This window comes from Pseudorca crassidens, chromosome 11, assembly GCF_039906515.1.
Source record: "Pseudorca crassidens isolate mPseCra1 chromosome 11, mPseCra1.hap1, whole genome shotgun sequence".
Lineage (NCBI taxonomy): Eukaryota > Metazoa > Chordata > Mammalia > Artiodactyla > Delphinidae > Pseudorca > Pseudorca crassidens.
In genome coordinates this window covers 22,521,442-22,541,722 of record NC_090306.1, presented here as the reverse complement: position 1 = coordinate 22,541,722, position 20,281 = coordinate 22,521,442, and the positions used below count along the sequence as shown (strand labels likewise).

The window sequence follows — 20,281 nt, the reverse complement described above, 5'->3', positions numbered from 1 at the left end:
CATTAGACCTGAGGAAGCCTTCGACTTTAATCAGAACATTTTAAACTGACGCTTACGTATGGTTAGAATAGACATTTGGATTTAAACTTTAACTGAGATTCAATGAGTTAATGAATCCCAATTGCCATCCATAAAAGGATCACAAAAGCCTTACAATTTCGTAACTACTTTCAGCCGATTTTCCATTTACTCCTACATTTGAGCCACATATAAGACAAAGCTCTGTTACTTACTTTCCAAAGAGTCTCATGATACCCCTAGATTTCTTTTTGGAATCCGGCGATGGTGGCGATATCTGGAAGGGACTGCTCCCCTGTGGATCTTTTGGCTGAGACGACACACCAGCCAGATCTAAGTGCTCAGGTGTCTCCTTCTCTGTTTCAGCTGTTCCAAGAACAGGATACAAACTTGGTGAATTTTAAAATATGGAATGAACATGACTAGATGTTAACCTCCTTGGTTTAAGCAACTGTTAAGAATTCTTCTTCTGTTGGTCTATAAACCAGTGACTTACAAAGAACACCCTGCAAATATTAAAAATGGAACACAAATCTATGTTCTGCTCTACAGCCTACTCTACTGTGTACCAAGTTCATTAACTTACAAATTACAACTTCTTCGAGATTCAAAGGTGGGATAGGATTACCATATTCTTTCCTTGACTGATCTGAATTCGTAATGAGATTATACTCAATCTTGCTACAGCACTTGGTACTGTTGACTACCTCCTCCAAAACTGTCATCTCCTTTAGCTTCCTGACACGACATGCTTCTAGATCTGTCATCTGAAAGTTTCTTTGCTGTACCACTGTTTTCTCTTCTTCTTCCACTCCAAGATTCTGTCCTGGGCTCCCTCTGCAGGATCTTTTGACAAGCTCACGCACTCTATGCTCAGCACGAAATGACGGCTTTGCTCATTTATAAGCAGCTGGTATCAGAATCTCTGAGCCTAATAATCTCTCTCCCCAGCTTCAGTATCTGAATGTCTGTGGATATTCCCAATTTGATGTGCCAGGGATATCTTGGACTCAACAAATCCATCCAATTTTCCTGAGAGTCTTCTCTTACATTTTTGTATTTCATATTGCATTAATACTAGTTCATTTTCTCCCTGTTATTACAGTCCAAACTCTTTGTCATTTTCTTTTCATTCCCTCCTTTCCTTTGGCATTTACATCAAATTGTTTACCAAGTCCTGGCAATTCTTTATATAAGAAATGTGTTCCTATTTATAATGTAATGTTTCAGACACTGAGAGGAGAATGAACTGGGTCTTCATAAATTTTTCATTTGATATAAATCAATGCCAGTTGATTCTGCCATAAAACAATAACATCCGAGTCTGCTACTCTCAGACCTCCTAGCATCAACTATCCTAGTTCTTGTAGCTGTCTTTTAACAGACGATCCCACACTAGCAAACACAAGGAATGCTGTTTCCTCAATGTGAGAATGTGCACTTTTATACAGCAAAGTAAAAGTTGTACAAAAACCACAGGGACAGTGTTTCAGCAAGATCTAAAAGTTGCAGAGGCTGACTTTTCTATGAAGCAGAGCTGTGATTACAGGTTATGGTAAGCAGCGTTTGCCTCTTAGCGCTGACAATGTGTTTCTTCTAAGAAAGATGCAAAAACATTTGAAAATCGTTGTCTGAAGAGATCATTTTTGTTCACCCTGTGTTCATCCTGGACATTTAAGGGTACAGAGAGAGAGAGAAGTCACCTTTGCTGATCTACATGAATACCTCTGTGGATATCTATACAAGGTAATAGGACCTATTGGGAAAACCCAAAAGAACATTTCCATTCAAACCCTACAGCCATGACGGTTACAAGTGTCCCTGAAAATGCTGCCCAGCCCAGCTTTATTTTAAAAGCATCCTGTTTTTATTTTTATTTTGAGGATTTTTCCCCTACTGTATTCTGCCCTTTAAAGAGGAAAACTGAGCTTCCCCTCTCCTAAAATCACTTTGGGGGTGACTCCTTAGATATCACATAAAGTTACCTCTGCTGTCACTAAATGTCACCCGCATCTTCAAAGCAATAATGCGTCAGAAGAATGTTCCCCTAAGAGAAGTCAGTCTAAAATGAACGTCTTCAATGTCTTCCACAGACCTGTTTGGCTAAAAACATTTCCTTCTGGAGGCTGGGGAAACGTTACCATGGAGAAGGAGTCGCAAGGCCCTGCGAGTTAGTGTGATGTGATATGTGCTTCGGGGTGAAGGAGCTGGATTTATGACACCAGGGCACTCCTGCCCTGCACTCGGATGGCCGCTGGGCACATCTAGGTCCTCGCAGAGCTGCTCGCAAGGTGCCATTAGCATGGGTTACAGCAGCGTTTAGGCTCGGAAGCAAAGGCTCTATAGAGAGTCCTTTTGAGCGGAAGGTGGAAGGAACACTCTGGAGTAGAGGACTCCGTTTTCTGATGCTGCCAGCTCACGTTTTAGAGATGACAGACGCCCAAGAGCAGGGGGTTAGCGCGGTGGGGAGCGAGGCGCCGGCGAAGGAGGCATGCGGGGTGTACGGTACCTAAGGTGGGCGCACTGGCGCTTCGCTTACGGTCTTCAGAAATCCCAACAACGCACACAATCACACGCAGCCCAATGGAGAGAACACAGGGGAGTGACAAAATGAGACACAGATCAAACTCCTACTCATAAAATACACACAGTGGGAGGGCGGGCGGGCACCGCACTGTGCTTCCGACGCTACACACAGACTCCATTAGCAGTGTCAATATGGGGTTAATTTTATCCTCTTTCGGAACAGATGGGAAACTGCTTGTAATGACGTCAGAGAGAATCACGGTTTTTGGTCTTTCCTCTACGTTTACACCCAGAACAGAGAGCAGGGTGAGAAAGTCCACACTATCTTTACCTCTGAATTAAGCCCATGGAAGCATTTTTTGCTAACTTTTCCCCCAAGTCATTCACCGTCATTTCTGAGAAAGAGAAATGTACAAATAGATGAATAAGGGAAAAGATAGATCTTTTCCTCATTCTGGAAGAATTAAGGCAAAGGCATTTTGGCCACACATACCCAAGTTTGGCGCACTTGCTGTCCTCTTGTTACTTTTGATTTTAAAAAAGCCGCGACCAAAGGAAGATCTGGTTTTTCGAGTGCCAAAGGGACTGTCATCCACAGAGGCATCATGTCCCGGAGCTTTGTGAGGGAGGCTCCCAAATGGGCTACTTTCTACCAGAGCTTTAGCCTGAAAGAAAAGTGATAATAAATGTGACACAGCACGAACGTGCATCATTATTAGGACATGCCCGGCACAGTACTAAATATGTTACACACATGATTTTATTAAAAGAATAACTGAACTAACAAATTGATTACGAATGTCACATGCCTTGTTAGAAGTTAAAAAAGGTCAGTTCTGAAAGCTACTTAAGGAACAACAACAAAGACATGTTCATCACGGATCTTAATCTATGTATTTAGGGCTTTAAATATTTAGGACAGATTTAGACATTCTCAAATTTTATTTTCATTTTATTTGCCTCATAGACATGGAGATAAAATATTATGTAACTAGCAGTAGATTTCCTACTTTTCTATCATTTATGACAAAGATTTGGCTATGATATAGTTCTCAGTCTTTATAACTACATCGGTAGAAGCCCAATACAATGTAATTATTCTATAAAGTAGGCATTAGTCCCAAGCTTCTATACAAGCAGTATAAAGAGTTTCTACTCCAGTTATTTTAAATATTCCTCTCAAAGAATTAATAATAAAATGAAAGCAAAATCAGCAACTGTTTAAAATATGTATTTTTTGAAACAGGATTCTGGGTTATATTCACATCTTGACTGTGAGTTACCAAACATGGATCACCAGTTTCAAAGACTGTGATACGTTCAGATACGCTTAACTAAACCCACTAAAATTAAATTTTTCTTGATGGATTCAGAAGCCACTTCAGATCTTTACAATATCTCAGGATCGTTTTCAAGAACTTCAATTGTGATTTTTAAATACAGGCATACCTCATTTTATTGCACCTCGCTTTATTGTGCCTCGTAGATATTGTGTTTTTACAAACTGAAAGTTTGTGGCAACCCTGCACTGGTGCCATTTTTCCAAGAGCTTTTGCTCATTTTGTGTCCCTATGTCACATTTTGGTAATTCTCACAATATTTCAAACTTTTTCATTATTATTATATGGAGATCTGTGACATGACTTTTGATGTTACTATTGCAAAAAGATTACAACTTGCTTAAGGCTCAGATGAGAGTTAGCATTTTTCAGCAATAAAGCACTTTTTAATGAAGGTATGTACATTGCCTTTTTTTACACATACTGCTACCGCAGATGTCACAGACTACAGTATAGTGTAAACATAAATTTTATATGCACTGGGAAACCAAAAACTTTGTGTGACTCACTTTACTGCAACATTTATTTTATTGCAATATTTGCATTATTATGGTGGCCTGGACCTGCACCTGCAATATCTCCGAGGTATGCCTGTAGCTTATTTTTGAGCTTTTTGGTTATTTGAATTGGCAGTTATAGTAACATGGTCTCTTATATTGTTTTAGTGCTATCCAAGGATTCTTTTGTTTGCATGTTCTCATTTCTTGAACATCTCTTGTCCTCTCTTTCTTTTTTGCAGAAGTGGAGAGAAGGGTGAGGGGATACGGGCTTTTAAGGTGGTTATTTTCCTCTATGTATCTACCATTCATAGTAACTAAAAATGTACAAATGCCACAATGCAGTGGTACTGTTATCTATGTCTTAATGCTGATGCCAAAATCATTTCACACCACTTATTGAATTAGCAAGACAAAAAGAACAACGGCTTGAATTACAGCTGTGTCCACTGTCTGTGTTTCGTCAGTTATATCTATATCGCGACTCAAGGCACTAAGAGCCAACAGTCAAGGGTCTGCATCTGGGGATAGTATGTCTACCGGACTGTGACCTGTGCAAGGTTAATGACCGAAAATCAGACGAAAGAAGAACCAGAGCCCATGCCGATGATGCGTTTAAAAATACCAGAATGTTAGCTGTAGATGGACAGTGGCTATATAAAATAAACAGCTGGTGATCTTTCTAAGAAGGGCTTTCTGTGAAGTCTAAGGAAGGCCGGGTATGGTCATTATGATCATCAAATAGCGTGAATGAGAGTTTGGGGCTTTGTTTTTTTCAATAACTTACTGAGGTGAAAGTCATATAACATAAAAGTAACTATTTTAATATTCTTTTTCCCTTTTTTTTTTTTAAACCCCACATTTGTTTATTTATTTATTTTTGGCTGTGTTGGGTCTTCGTTTCTGTGCGAGGGCTTTCTCTAGTTGTGGCAAGCGGGGGCCACTCTTCATCGCAGTGCACGGGCCTCTCACTATCGCGGCCTCTCTTATTGCGGAGCACAGGCTCCAGACGTGCAGGCTCAGTAGTTGTGGCTCACAGGCCTAGTTGCTCCACGGCATGTGGGATCTTCCCAGACCAAGGCTCGAACCAGCGTCCCCTGCATTAGCAGGCAGATTCCCAACCACTGCGCCACCAGGGAAGCCCCAAAAGTAACTATTTTAAAGTGAGTAATTCTGTGGCATTTATCACATTCAGTGTTGTGTAACCAACACCTCTATCTAGTTCCAAAACATTTCCATCATTCTAAAATAAAACTTACTCACTAAGCAGTTTCTCCCCACTCCTCTCTTGCCAACCTCTGGCAACCATCAGTCTGTGTTCTATCTCTGCGGATTTACTTATTCTAGTATTTCACATAGATGGATTCATGTCATATGTGATCTTTTGTGTTGGGCTTCATTCATTTGGCATGTTTTGCAGATTCTGAGAGTTTTGGTTTATTGGAGACATGTAAGCAGTCTTACGTATCACGTATTAAGCAGTCTTATGTATTATGTATTAAGAAGTCTACTATGTATATTAGAACTCCCAAATATTTTTACATTGTAATCTGGACATAAAAATTACCTCTGAAGGCTTCAGAATAGACTCCTTTTCCTGTTCAAAACAACAACAGTATTTAAGATTGTTATAGGAATCCTTTATCTAGTCAGAATTTCTCACATATATATAATTCAACAAATTAAAATCAATTTACATCTATTCCTAAGGTACAAAATCTCACCTTCATTTATTTCCTACAATGTTTTATTAAAGTCTCCACTTTGGGCTTTACTTTCAATCTTTTATACTCATATTTCTTAATATTTATCATTAACTATGCTATCTAATAATTTTCCATTATTGAAACCACAAACAGGAAAAGATGAAGATTCCTAAATGTTTTCTTCTCAGGGTAACAGACAGAAAAAAACACAGGACCAACCCCGTCTGATGACTCTTTCTTCAGATTGCCCAGGCTGCTAGACTTTTGCAGACTTGAAGTTCTAAAAATAACAATAATAACAATTATCATTAATAATAAGTGGCTCTGGTGTCCCTGTTTCTAAGTAGAATGCCTGGGAAAGAAACTAAGATTGTATGTGAGTGGAAACCTGGATATAAAAGAAAATCTGGATTTAGGCAGTCACTTATGTGCTTAACTAAATTATAATGTTCAGTTCTTTTAAAAGCAGGGGTGGTTAACGGCCCTGCCAATAACTCTAAATGTTCCGCACATGTCAGAATAGCTGGAAAAACACTTAGGACTATCCTGTGATGTAAATATTTGAAAATAAACCAGTGTTTTCCATGGACTAGTGGCGTATCCGTTGCAAATACACATTCACACCAAGGACTTTTAAAATATTCGTGTACTTTTTATATATAATCCTCCTGATGAAAATACAGGACAGACGTTTTACTTTCCAATTTACAAAGGAATCAATTTTCTGCGTCCGGCAAAGCACTTCATTTTACAGTTCTAATCAAGCATCATAGAGGAACCCCTATTGTTGCCTATAATAACTCACTTACAATCCTAGTAAAGGCCAAGTGACAGTGTGAACATCTGGACAGCCTTTCTCTTTCACATAAGTAGCATTCAATTATACGGAGCTGGTGTTACTCAAAAACTGAAGGCAGGAGTACGTGACCAGTTTAAAAACAGAGGGAAAAAAGTAACATCTTTGCTCTAAGACACAGAATAATATACTACACCAACAAAACCTTTACAAGGCATTTCTCATGTATTTATGTGTAAATAAGTTGCTAGAAATGTCGACTACCAAATACAGTAAAAGATAATGGAGAGCAAAGAAAAGATCTCAACTTGGAGTACTGCTCTGAAAACAGATTTTCCTAATGTAATACAGACATTAACTTGGATAAACTTAGCTATTAGGTCAGCTTATTAAGTTGAAAGTGCGAAAAACCATGGCAGCCTTGCCAGCCATCGCATCATTCTCTGCGATGCTTTTCTGATACACTTATATCCAGAATATAAGTCAGTACAAAAATGAAATTAAAAGCACTGAACTTCAAATGAAAACTGATGAAGAAAGGCTACGATGGCAGAAACCTGGCACGAGAAAATGGTAAAAGAGCCAGTGTTGATGTGTTACTTTCCAAACCCCACTCCACGCCCCCCGACCCGATCATTACGGCTGCATTAGTTCATTCATGCCTCAGAGTCATTTGCTTTTAATACTAGTCATTGTTAGTGTAACAGAAGCTTCCTCTTTCCCAAGCATCAATCATATTTTTTTTACATTCGATAAAACAGAACTTACGAAAGACTATCGCATAGTTGAGTTTCAACAGCAGAACCAAGGATTAGTTTTCCATCACTAAAATATTAAAGAAAAAAGGTATTTATGAGCTTCATGAAAAAAAAAAAAAAGACCATACATATTCCAACTGAACAGAACTGTCAAAAACAAAAAACTATGCAAGGACAGTTATTTCTCTATTTTTTGATATTCTATTTAATTTTACTTGATCTAATTGTAAGATTAGGCAATTAATTTGGGAAGATGGTCCCCCCAAATTCTATTTGCCTACAGAGGAACTACTGTATCCCTCTCCTGTCTCCTACACAGCGTCTTCCAAACAGCCTCAGGCACATACATGACTGCCTCTATTCTGCTTGCAATCCTTTGATGGCCACCTATGACCTAGGATATAAAATCCAAGTTCCCTAAAATCCCTCTCTAACCTAATCAGCACACCTCCCCAGCCTCATCTCCAGTTACTTCCCACTTCACACCTTCTATTTTAATAATACAGAACTGCATGGGGTTCCCTGGTACAAGTCTTGCTATTTCTTGCTTCTCTGGGTAAAAGATTATGTCTGAAAATAAATGCAGTGCAGCCCTGCTTTTGGTGGATCTACTTTTCTGGGTATTTATATCGTGGTGTTAGATCATAAACGACATATACTTCTCCTCAAATGAAGTCTCTGGCTTAGGAGGTAATTTCGCTTTTTCAGAAGTTTCCAAGCCTTTAGATGCTGGCAATAATGAAGGGATTGAAACTTGCAAGATGCTGGTGTGGAACTGTAATATAATAATAAAAGGCCAAAAATCAATCCAACAAACAAACAAAACACAAGCCACAGAGTAACAAAAAATAAATAAGACAATTAAGTGGTCTATTTGTGGCTAAAATTTCATACACCTGTGTTTAGAACTCTATTCTTATATTTATAAAATGGTTTCAGGATATAAACATCTGTAAATGTTAATCAGAGAAAACATTCTAGAAGAAAGTAATTTTTGAACTTGCTTCTGAAGAAGACACCGAATATTGAGAATAAGACATAATAAATACCATTAAGTAAGTTAATAGTAAAATCTAACAGCTTTAAGCCCCAGTTGAAATCTTGGCCTTGACACACTTGCCTAAGTGACCTTGACCTTAGGCAATCACTTAACTGCCTTAAACCTAGGCAAGTCAGTTTTCTCCTCTGTAAAATGACAGTGACAATGCCTACCTTACAGGGTTGCAATGATTTTAGATGAGATTTGGTTAAAGAGCTTCGTAAACAAAGCATTATTTCCATTTTAATTTCTACTATTAGTGTAATACAGAACATTGGTCAAGCCAGTTAATTATTATTCTATATGTGAACAAGCTGACTAACTTTGATGAACAGAATTGACAAAAGGTGTAATTAAAACAAATTATAGTAGACTTTGTGGCTACACTACTTAAACCACGTTGATTAATAGTAACAATATTATAGCAAAAACAACAAAAAAACATAATACATTTCCCCCCAGAAATGCTTTGTATATCCTAAGGATGGATTTGGTCAAAGGATTTCTAAACACTGGTTTTCAGTCATTTCTGACAACCAGAGAGGAGTGAGATTGTGAGCCACTCCACGAAGCAATAAATGAAACACTTCAAAAAATATTCCAGTAGAAAAATGAGTGAACTCACTTCTGCAAGTCAACCAATCTGAGATAGCTCTTGGCTTCTGCGAGTCAGCTAGTCAGGTAGGGACTCACACCAGGAACACACTTCTGAGTGCCAACCAGTCAACAACAGTCTCGCCTTCACAACCACACACAGCTGCCGTCAACTCACTCCTGCCTCTGAAAGCCCAACCCCTGAGTTCCTAGCATCCTAAAAACCCTCCATATGACCCACTCAAAGAGAATGTCCTTGACCAGCAAAGCTCACTTACTTAAATAAGCAATAAATTCAGCTTTGTGATTTTTGTTTCAGTTACTGAGTGGTATTCTCACCCTGTGATACTATAAAAGGTTATAAAATGTGCAGTCTGTTAAAGTAACCAGACTGGGCACAAGATGGAGTCACTCATGCTAAGCCCCATGTTAGCAAGCCTGAAAATAACTCAATTTTCTCTGCTTGGCTCTCCCAGAAAAGGAAGGCCTCGGCCAACCAGTCAGCACTTCCTGCTCAGCACAAGTTACCTGGCTGGGCCCCAACACCTCTCTTTGCTCCATGTAAGGAAATAACCCGGCTTTAACCAATCAGCAAATGCCAAGTAAGACTTCGCTGTTCCTGCTCCCTTCCACCTAAAAAGTCAAGGGGATGCTGCTGGATTCATGAATCGCTGAATAAAGCCAACAAGATCTTTAAAATTTACTCAGTTGAATTTTGTTCCTTAACAAGTTGTATTATTATAAAATAGATTACTTCACTATCAATTTTTTCAGTTTGAATCTTTACGATTCACCCTGGGCAATTTATTTAGGCACCATCCCCGTTTCCTGAAGTGCACGTACTTCCTAGGGTTCCTAATCACAGGGAAAAATAGCTACACTAGCAGACTGACCCATTCTCTTCATTTCCTTTCACACTTTAGGGCTTTCACTCCATGCGCAAATCACCCTCCTGGCTTTTCTTTTAAAATGTGGCTGAACACCCTCAGTCCTCCTCAAATCATTCTTATTCCAAACTAAAAATCTGTGATTAAACTACAATTCACATAGCAGACTTCTTTTGGTAAGGATATGAGATTATCTAGGTGTCTCCTATGTAAAAGCAGCCTCTTTCTATAAATGTAGCACATGCCTTGGCTACCATACATTATTTTTTTCTTTCAGTATAAATATTTACCAATGAGGGGATTTCTGATGGTGAGCCACAGCCACCCCCTGCCTCTGCAGGAGACCCTCCAACGCTAGCAGATAAAGAAACAGAAGCCAAAGACCTGGTTAGCAGGAAAGTCAGCACTGGAACTGAGGACTTTTGACTGCAGGTACCACCCACACACTTCCAAGTCTTCTGTCTCTCTCAAGGTCCAGCCCTGTCTTCTGAAGAGAGACCGTGTGGCTGACAGGGTCTTGGTGCTCTGGCTGGGTGTCAGGCCTGAGCCTCTGAGGTGGGAGAGCCGAGTTCAGGACACTGGTCCACCAGAGACCTCCCGGCCCCATGTAATACCAAGCAGCAAAAGCTCTCCCAGAGATCTCCATCTCAACACAAAGACCCAGCTCCACTCAACAGCCAGCAAGCAACAGTGCTGGACACCCCATGCCAAACAACTAGCAAGACAGGAACACAACCCCACCCATTAGCAGAGAGGCTGCCTAAAATCATAATAAGTTCACAGTCACCCCAAAACACACCATCAGACGTGGGCCTGCCCACCAGAAAGAAAAGATCCAGCCTCGTCCACCAGAACACAGGCACCAGTCCCCTCCACCAGGAAGCCTACACAACCCACTGAATCAACCTTACCCACTGGGAGCAGACATCAGAAACAATGGGAACTACGAACATGCAGCCTGTGAAACGGAGACCCCAAACACAGTAAGTTAAGCAAAATGAGAAGACAGAGAAATACACAGCAGATGAAGGAGCAAGGTAAAAACTCACCAGACCAAACAAATGAAGAGGAAATAGGCAGTCTACCTGAAAAAGAATTCAGAATAATGATAGTAAAGATGATCCAAAATCTTGGAAATAGAATGGAGAAAATACAAGAAACGTTTAACAAGGGCCTAGAAGATAAAGAGCAAAGAAAGTTAATAGTAAGAACTAGAAGTAACTAAAGAGCAAAGAAACAATGATGAACAACACAATAAATGAAATTAAAAATTCTTTAAAAGGAATCAATAGCAGAATAACTGAGGCAGAAGAATGGATAAGTGACCTGGAAGATAAAATAGTGGAAATAACTACCACAGAGCAGAATAAAGAAAAAAGAAAGAAAAGAATTGAGGACAATCTCAGAGACCTCTGGGATAACATTAAATGCACCAACATTTGAAATATAGGGGTCCCAGAAGAAGAAGAGAAAAAAAAGGGACTGAGAAAATATCTGAAGAGATTATAGTTGAAAACGTCCCTAATATGGGTAAAGAAATAGTCAATCAAGTCCAGAAAGCGCAGAGTACCATACAGGAGAAATCCAAGGAGAAAAACGCCAAGACACATATTAATCAAACTATCAAAAATTAAATATAAAGAAAAAATACTAAAAGCAGCAAGGGAAAAGCAACAATTAACACACAAGGGAATCCCCATAAGGTTAACAGCTGACCTTTCAGCAGAAACTCTGCAAGCCAGAAGGGAGTGGCAGGACATATTTAAAGTGATGAAAGGGAAAAACCTACAACTAAGATTACTGTACCCAGCAAGGACCTCATTCAGATTCGACGGAGAAATCAAAACCTTTACAGATAAGCAAAAGCTAACATGATTCAGCACCACCAAACCAGCTCTACGACAAATGCTAAAGGAACTTCTCTAGGCAGGACACACAAGAGAAGGAAAAGCCTTACAATAACAAACCCAAAACAATTAAGAAAATGCTAATAGGAACATACATATCGATAACTACCTTAAATGTAAATGGATTAAATGCTCCAACCAAAAGACATAAACTGGCTGAATGGATACAAAAACAAGACCTGTACATATGCTATCTACAAGAGACCCACTTCAGACCTAGGGACACATACAGACTGAAAGTGAGGGGATGGAAGACAGATATGCCATGCAAATGGAAATCAAAAGAAAGCTGGAGTACCAATTCTCATATCAGACAAAATAGACATTAAAATAAAGACTATTACAAGAGACAAAGAAGGACACTACATAATGATCAAGGGATCAATCCAAGAAGAAGAGATAACAATTGTAAATATTTATGCACCCAACATAGGAAGCACCTCAATACATAAGGCAAATGCTAACAGCCATAAAAGGGGAAATCGACAGTAACACATTCATAGTAGGGGACTTTAACACCCCACTTTCACCAATGGACAGATCATCCAGACAGAAAATAAATAAGGAAATACAAGCTTTAAATGATACATTAAACAAGATGGATTTAATTGATATTTATACGATAATCCATCCAAAACCAGCAGATTACACTTTCTTCTCAAGTGCTCATGGAACATTCTCAAGGCTAGATCATATCTTGGATCACAAATCAAGGCTTGGTAAATTTAAGAAAATTGAAATCATATCAAGTATCTTTTCCGACCACAATGCTATGAGACTAGATATCAATTACAGGAAAGAATCTGTAAAAAATACAAATACATGGAGGCTAAACAATACACTACTAAATAATCACTGAAAAAATCAAAGAGGAAACCAAAAAATATCTAGAAACAAATGACAATAAAAACATGACAACTCAAAACCTGTGGGATGCAGCAAAAGCAGTTCTAAGAGGGAAGTTTATAGCAAAATAATCCTATCTCAAGAAACAAGAAACAACTCAAATAAAACACCTAACCTTACACTTAAAGCAATTAGAGAAAGAACCAAAAAAATCCCAAAGTTAGCAGAAGGAAAGAAATCATAAAGATCAGATCAGAAATAAATGAAAAGAAACGAAGGAAATGATAGCAAAGATCAATAAAACTAAAAGCTGGTTCTTTGAGAAGATAAACAAAATTGATAAACCATTAGCCAGACTCATCAAGAAAAAAAGGGAGAAGACTCAAATCAATAGAATTCAACACGAAAAAGGAGAAGTAACAACTGATATTGCAGAAATACAAAGGATCATGAGAGATTACTACAAGCAACTACATGCCAATAAAATGGACGGCCTGGAAGAAATGGACAAATTCTTAGAAAAGCACAACTTTCTGAGACTGAACCAGGAAGAAATAGAAAATTTAAACAGACCAATCACAAGCACTGAAATTGAAACTGTGATTAAAAATCTTCCAACAAACAAAACCCCAGCACGAGATGGCTTCACAGGCAAATTCTATCAAACATTTAGAGAAGAGCTAACAGCTATCCTTCTCAAACTCTTCCAAAATATAGCAGAGGGAGGAACACTCCCAAACTCATTCCACGAGGCCACCATCACCCTGATACCAAAACCAGACAAAGATGCCACAAAAAAAGAAAACTCCAGGCCAATATCACTGATGAACACAGATGCCAAAATCCTCAACAAAATACTAGCAAACAGAATCCAACAGCACATTAAAAGGATCATATACCATGATCAAGTGGGGTTTACCCCAGAATGCAAGGATTCTTCAATATATGCAAATCAATCAATATGATAAACCATATTAACACACTGAAGGAAAAAACCATATGATCATCTCAATAGATGCAGAAAAAGCTTTCGACAAAATTCAACACATACTCTTGATAAAAACCCTCCAGAAAGTAGGCATAGAGGGAACTTACCTCAACATAATAAAGGCCATATATGACAAACCCACGGCTAACATCATACTCAATGGTGAAAAACTGAAACCATTTCTATAAAGATCAGGAACAAGACAAGGTTGTCCACTCTCACCAATATTATTCAACATAGCTTTGGAAGTTTTAGTCACAGCAATCAGGGAAGAAAAAGAAACAAAAGGAATCCAAACTGGAAAAGAAGAAGTAAAACTGTCACTGTTTGCAAATGACACGATACTATACATAGAGAATCCTAAAGATACCGCCAGAAAACTACTAGAGCTAATCAATGAATTTGGTAAAGTAGCAGCATACAAAATTAATGCACAGAAACCTCTTGCATTCCTATACACTAATGATGCAAAATCTGAAACAAAAGTTAAGGAAACACTCCCATTTACCATTGCAACAAAAAGAATAAAATACCTAGGAATAAACCTACCAAAGGAGACAAAAGACCTGTATGCAGAAAACCATAAGACACTGATGAAAGAAATTAAAGATGATACAAACAGATGGAGAGATATATCATGTTCTTGGATTGGAAGAATCAATGCTGTGAAAATGACTATACTACCCAAAGCAATCTACAGATTCAATGCATTCCCTATCAAATTACCAATGGCATTTTTTACGGAACTAGAACAAATCATCTTATAATTTGTATGGAGACAGAAAAGACCCTGAATAGCCAAAGCAGTCTTGAGGGAAAAAAAAGGAGCTGGAGGAATCAGGCTCCATGACTTCAGACTATACTACAACGCCACAGTAATCAAGACAGTATGGTACTGGCACAAAAACAGAAATATAGATCAATGCAACAGGATAGAAAGCCCAGTGATAAACCCATGCACATATGGTCACCTTATTTTTGATAAATGGGGCAAGAATATACAATGGAGAAAAGACAGCCTCTTCAATAAGTGGTGCTGGGAAAACTGGGCAGCTATATGTAAAAGAATGAAATTAGAACACTCCCTAACACCATACACAAAAATTAACTCAAAATGGATTAAAGACCTAAGTGTAAGGCCAGACACTATAGAACTCTTAGAGGAAAACATAGGCAGAACACTCTATGACACAAATCACAGCAAGATCCTTTCTGACCCACCTCCTAAAAAAATGGAAATAAAAACAAAAATAAACAAATGGGACCTAATGAAGCTTAAAAGCTTTTGCACCGCAAAAGAAACCATAAACAAGACAAAAAGGCAACCCTCAGAATGGGAGAAAATAGTTGCAAATGAAGCAACTGACAAAGGATTAATCTCCAAAATATATAAGCAGCTCATGCAGCTCAATATCAAAAAACAAACAACCCAATCCAAAAATGGGCAGAAGACCTAAAGAGACATTTCTCAAAAGAAGATATACAGACTGCCAACAAACACATGAAATGATGCTCAACATCACTAATCATTAGAGAAATGCAAATCAAAAGTACGATGAGGTATCACCTCACACCGGTCAGAATGGCTATCATCAAAAAATCTACACACAATAAATGCTGGAGAGGGTGTGGAGAAAAGGGAACCCTCTTGCACTGTTGGTGGGAATGTAAATTGATACAGCCACTATGGAGAGCAGTATAGAGGTTCCTCAAAAAACTAAAAATAGAACTACCATATGACCCAGCAATCCCACTACTGGGCATATACCCTGAGAAAATCACAATTCAAAAAGAGTCATGTACCACAATGTTCACTAGCCCTATTTACAATAGCCAGCACATGGAAGCAACCTAAGCGTCCATCGACAGATGAATGGATAAAGAAGATGTGTCACATATATGCAGTGGAATATTACTCAGCCATAAAAAGAAATGAAATTGAGTTATTTGTAGTGAGGTGGATGGACCTAGAGTCTGTCATACAGAGTGAAGTAAGTCAGAGAAAAACAAATACCGTATGCTAACACATATATATGGAACCTTAAAAAAAAAAGTTTCTGAAAAACTTAGCTGCAGGACAGGAATAAAGACACAGACGTAGAGAATGGACTTGAGGACACAGGGCGTGAAAAGGGTAAGCTGGGACAAGGTGAGAGAGTGGCATGGACATATATACACTACCAAATGTAAAACAGATAGCTAGTGGGAAGCAGCCGCATAGCACAGGGAGATCAGCTCGGTGCTTTGTGTCCACCTATAGGAGTGGGATAGGCAGGGTGGGAGGGAGAGGCAAGAGGGAGGAGATATGGGGATATATGTATATGTATGGCTGATTCACTTTGTTATACAGCGGAAACTAACACACCATTGTAAAGCAATTATACTCCAATAAAGATGTTAAAAAAAAAATTAGGGGATTTTTCCTTCTAAGATAGCTCTTATTCCTTAACTGATTCCTTGCGTTTTTTTCCTTTCCATTTCTTTGAGATATAATTGACATATAGCCACTGTACAAGTTTTAGGTGTACAGGATAATGACTTGACATACCTACACTGTGATATGATTATCACAGTTGAGTTTAGTTAAACTAACATCTATCACCTCATATAGATACCAGAAAAAAAAACATTTTTCCTTTTGATGAGAACTTTTAGGATCTACTCTCTTAGCAGCAGCTTTCAAATATACAATATAGCAATGTTAACTGTAGTCACCATGCTGTACTTTACATCCTCAGTACTTAGTTATAGCCAGAAGTTCATACTTTTTGACTATCTTCATCCAATTCCTCTTCCCACCAACTCCTTGTAACGGCATATTTTAGCTCTCTCTTACATTTAAAAAAGAAATGCTCTTTTCTCCTTGAATTCACTTTCATTCAATTCAAATTTCATATTCTCATTACGTAATTATGAGCAACAGATATAAAAAGTAAAGATGCCATTTGATTTCTTCTCGCTACTTACAATAAAATGTTAGAAGAGAGGTGACCAAAGAAGCAACTGTTAAATATAAAGGAGCCAAGACTATTTACTTGAAAAATTAAACTGTTTCTCATTCCTAGTCTCCCTAGATGGAACATTACATATTAAAATTAAGAAATGGTTTGAGGGCAAAGATGAAGCACAGGTGCTGTCAGGAAAACAGTCTTAAGATGAAACCACAGGTGTAGCTTTGCGAAGACAGGAAAATTCAAGGTGGTGCTGTCTCACTGAACCTTTCAAAAAGATCAAAAACTCTAAAAACAAAGGGATATCTTATAGTGGCCTTACAGGGAACCTAAGGCAGTAAAGGGCTTTTTGTGAAGATATTTGCAGATATGCTTTTATCTAATAGAGTGATTAGGCTCAGTAGTTGTGGCACACGGGCTTAGTTGCTCCGCGGCATGTGGGATCTTCCCGGACCAGGGCTCGAACCCAAAATTTTCTTCCATGATCTTTTTTAAAAAAAACTGAAAGCAGTCACTTTTTATTAACTGACCAGATTACAAAAATAATCATGGTAGACATCTTAGTTCATCCTTCTAATAGACGTGTTGATCTGGTCTACCCTATTGCCAACATCTCTACCTTCTAAAAAGTGGGTGGTCTTTTTCTTCACTCCACCTCATGAAGATAATTTGAAGGGCCATAGGAAGGCGTTTGCTTCTTTGAAGCATTTTTCAACACTACAGATCCCGTAAATCAGATCCTCCATGCAGATGACGCCTTATTTACCAAGAAATCAATTAATCAATGTGTTATCTGTCAGGGCAATTTGCTTCTTTTTTTTTTTTTTCTGTACATGGGCCGCTCACTGTTGTGGCCTCTCCCGTTGCGGAGCACAGGCTCCAGACATGCAGGCTCAGCGGCCATGGCTCACAGGCCCAGCCGCTCTGCCGCATGTGGGATCTTCCCAGAGCGGGGCACGAACCCGTGTCCCCTGCATCGGCAGGCGGACTCTCAACCACTGCGCCACCAGGGAAGCCCGGCAATTTGCTTCTTATTGTTTTGCCATAACTACGCTTGTAGATCAGTTCACCTGCCGACCTCAGGTTTGGGTACCCCCATGCAATACATGGCTCCACAATCCCCAGCATGTTAACTGAAGTCCATCATCTTTCACAGTTACTGTCACAAGTGACTAAAATAAATTTACATAATCTCACTTTACCCTCACTTTACTTATTCCCTACTTATTCTTTAGGAAGTAGATTATAACCTAGTACTGAAGATGACATCCATCTCCAAGGGATTCATATGTCTTTCCTGAATTACATAAGTGGTTTTGACATTGCCCAAGTGTTTACTTATTAATAAAGAGAGGGAAAAAACACACATTTCAAATAAAGAGCCGGAGGTCACAATAATTGCGGGGATAAAGCAAGTCAGTAATCCACCTGAGAAAAGAACCATGTCTTTGATGTTATCAATGGCACTTTCAATGACAGAGTCTCTTTAACATGAAGAAACTATTGAGTCTATAAATACCTCTTCTGGAGCACTTGTGTTAAATGGGTCATGACTGGGAGATCCCATTACTGGCGTAGATGACAGGTTTTTCTCCAGATCGCTAAAGCCCTGTGCGTCCAGCAAAGTGGAGAAGGAACTGGAAGGGAGCAGGTCTTCAAAGTCACCATCTTGGCCTAAGCAACGACAAAGCGGAAAGTGGACACCAGCAGCTTTTCATGTTTTACTTTTGGAGGAAGATAAGAATCCCAATTATCTTGAATATAAAAATTTTTCTGATCCCTAAAACTCAAAGAGTCAACTCCTGGCATCGCTTGAAGAACAACAACGTGGGACCTAGGAAACGGCATCTTAAACTGTGAGCACCTAAGGCCCAGGGACTCTTGGGCCACATGAGTATCCAGTAGTGGTATTAGTAGAGGTATTAATTACTAGTGGTTTAATAGACACAATCATAGACTCACAGCATTGATATTAAAAGTTAACTTAGTCCAACAACCTTCCTGTAATTCTGTGTCAACATTTGGGGCTTTATAAATTTCAGTTCAGAAATAACCCAGCTGAGGAATACCAGTGGTACAACAAAACTGATTCTGAACAGCAACAAAGTCACCATTTAGACAACTCCATTTTCATCGCTACTGTGGTCTTGAAAAAACATAGAAAGGAAAAAAGGAAAAGAAGAGAAAATAGATGACCCTTTGACTCTTAAGAGGATCCTTTTTTGCCATTCATTTCATTTTAAAGTAGAAAGAATGGCCTAATGGAGAGAAGGAACCACATAACCAGCAAACCAGCAACTTTGAGAATTTTTTTACATCTCTAGAAATGAAAAGGATTAAGTGCTGAACAACAGTGCCAGATATTCTTTCTTTACAAACAGAATGGTCCTTCCAACTATTCTCTGAATAATACAAAATGGCAAATCATATACTTGTTTAAAGATACTAACTAGACATAGCTTCTTAATTTAGGTTTTTATTAGATTTTTACTCTAATTTTATTAGAATTCAGGTATTCTTAAAATTCCCTGAGGACTGTCTAAATAAATATAAATCCTAGTGAGAAATCACTGTTTACATAACTCTTCAATAGAACAGGACATAATTTTCAATGGTTTATAAACATCTATCCTGCTGTACACGGTTAAAAACTATCTTTTTTAATTATATGCTTATATGCATAGAAAAAAAAGGCCAGAAAGAATTACGTGAAAATGCCAGCAATGATCATGCCAGTGCAATTTTGACTGACTTTTTACCCTTTTTATCTGTTTTCCAAGTGTCTTACAATGTAGTCTAATTACAGAAATTTTTTTTTTTTTTTTTTTGCGGTACGCGGGCCTCTCACTGTTGCGGCCTCTACCGTTGTGGAGCACAGGCTCTGGACGCGCAGGCTCAGCGGCCATGGCTCACGGGCCCAGCCGCTCCGCGGCATGTGGGATCTTCCCAGACCGGGGCACGAACCCGTGTCCCCTGCATCGGCAGGCGGACGCTCAACACTGCGCCACCAGGGAAGCCCCAGATTTTTTAAAAACACATTCAAAGCTGAACACAATCCTCCTCAACCACTTCCATGTTCCTTCTCTAGGCTTCCCCCTCTTGGTAAATGGAACCATCATCTGCTAGTTGCTTTAGTCAGAAATGTTGATCTTTCCTGATGCCTTCTTCTTCTTCACTCTCCTCATCTAATTCATCACACTACTGAGTTGATTCTAACACCAAAATACGTTTCCAATCGGCACCATCAGATCTTCCCACTGCAATACTGCAAGGGCCTCTTGATTGGCTTCCCTTCCTTCCAACACTGCTGGAATAGTCCCAGTGGTCCACAGTCCACGATGGTCCATTTGTCACAAAGATCATGCGGTTGACTTGTTCAGACCATTCAGTGGATCCCTCTGGCCTCGAATAAGAGCTGAACTCCTCAC

At 38.9% G+C, this 20,281-nt stretch overlaps 1 protein-coding gene across 12 annotated transcripts in view; it reads right to left on the bottom strand.

Annotated features, from left to right (window-relative positions):
• Positions 1–20,281, bottom strand: part of PPFIBP1 (PPFIA binding protein 1) — a 176,410-nt gene that overhangs the window by 13,054 nt on the left and 143,075 nt on the right. For 6 of the 12 annotated variants that reach the window (XM_067696005.1, XM_067696004.1, XM_067696006.1 and 3 more), the window contains 8 exons: positions 18,373–18,527; positions 8,301–8,416; positions 7,652–7,708; positions 6,307–6,367; positions 5,949–5,978; positions 3,038–3,209; positions 2,528–2,560; positions 234–384 (listed from right to left, as the gene is read on the bottom strand). In XM_067696005.1, the coding sequence (XP_067552106.1) occupies positions 234–384; positions 2,528–2,560; positions 3,038–3,209; positions 5,949–5,978; positions 6,307–6,367; positions 7,652–7,708; positions 8,301–8,416; positions 18,373–18,527 (775 nt within the window). The remainder of the gene's footprint in view (positions 1–233; positions 385–2,527; positions 2,561–3,037; positions 3,210–5,948; positions 5,979–6,306; positions 6,368–7,651; positions 7,709–8,300; positions 8,417–18,372; positions 18,528–20,281) is intronic. The other 6 variants (XM_067696008.1, XM_067696009.1, XM_067696016.1 and 3 more) reach the window with 2 other exon arrangements.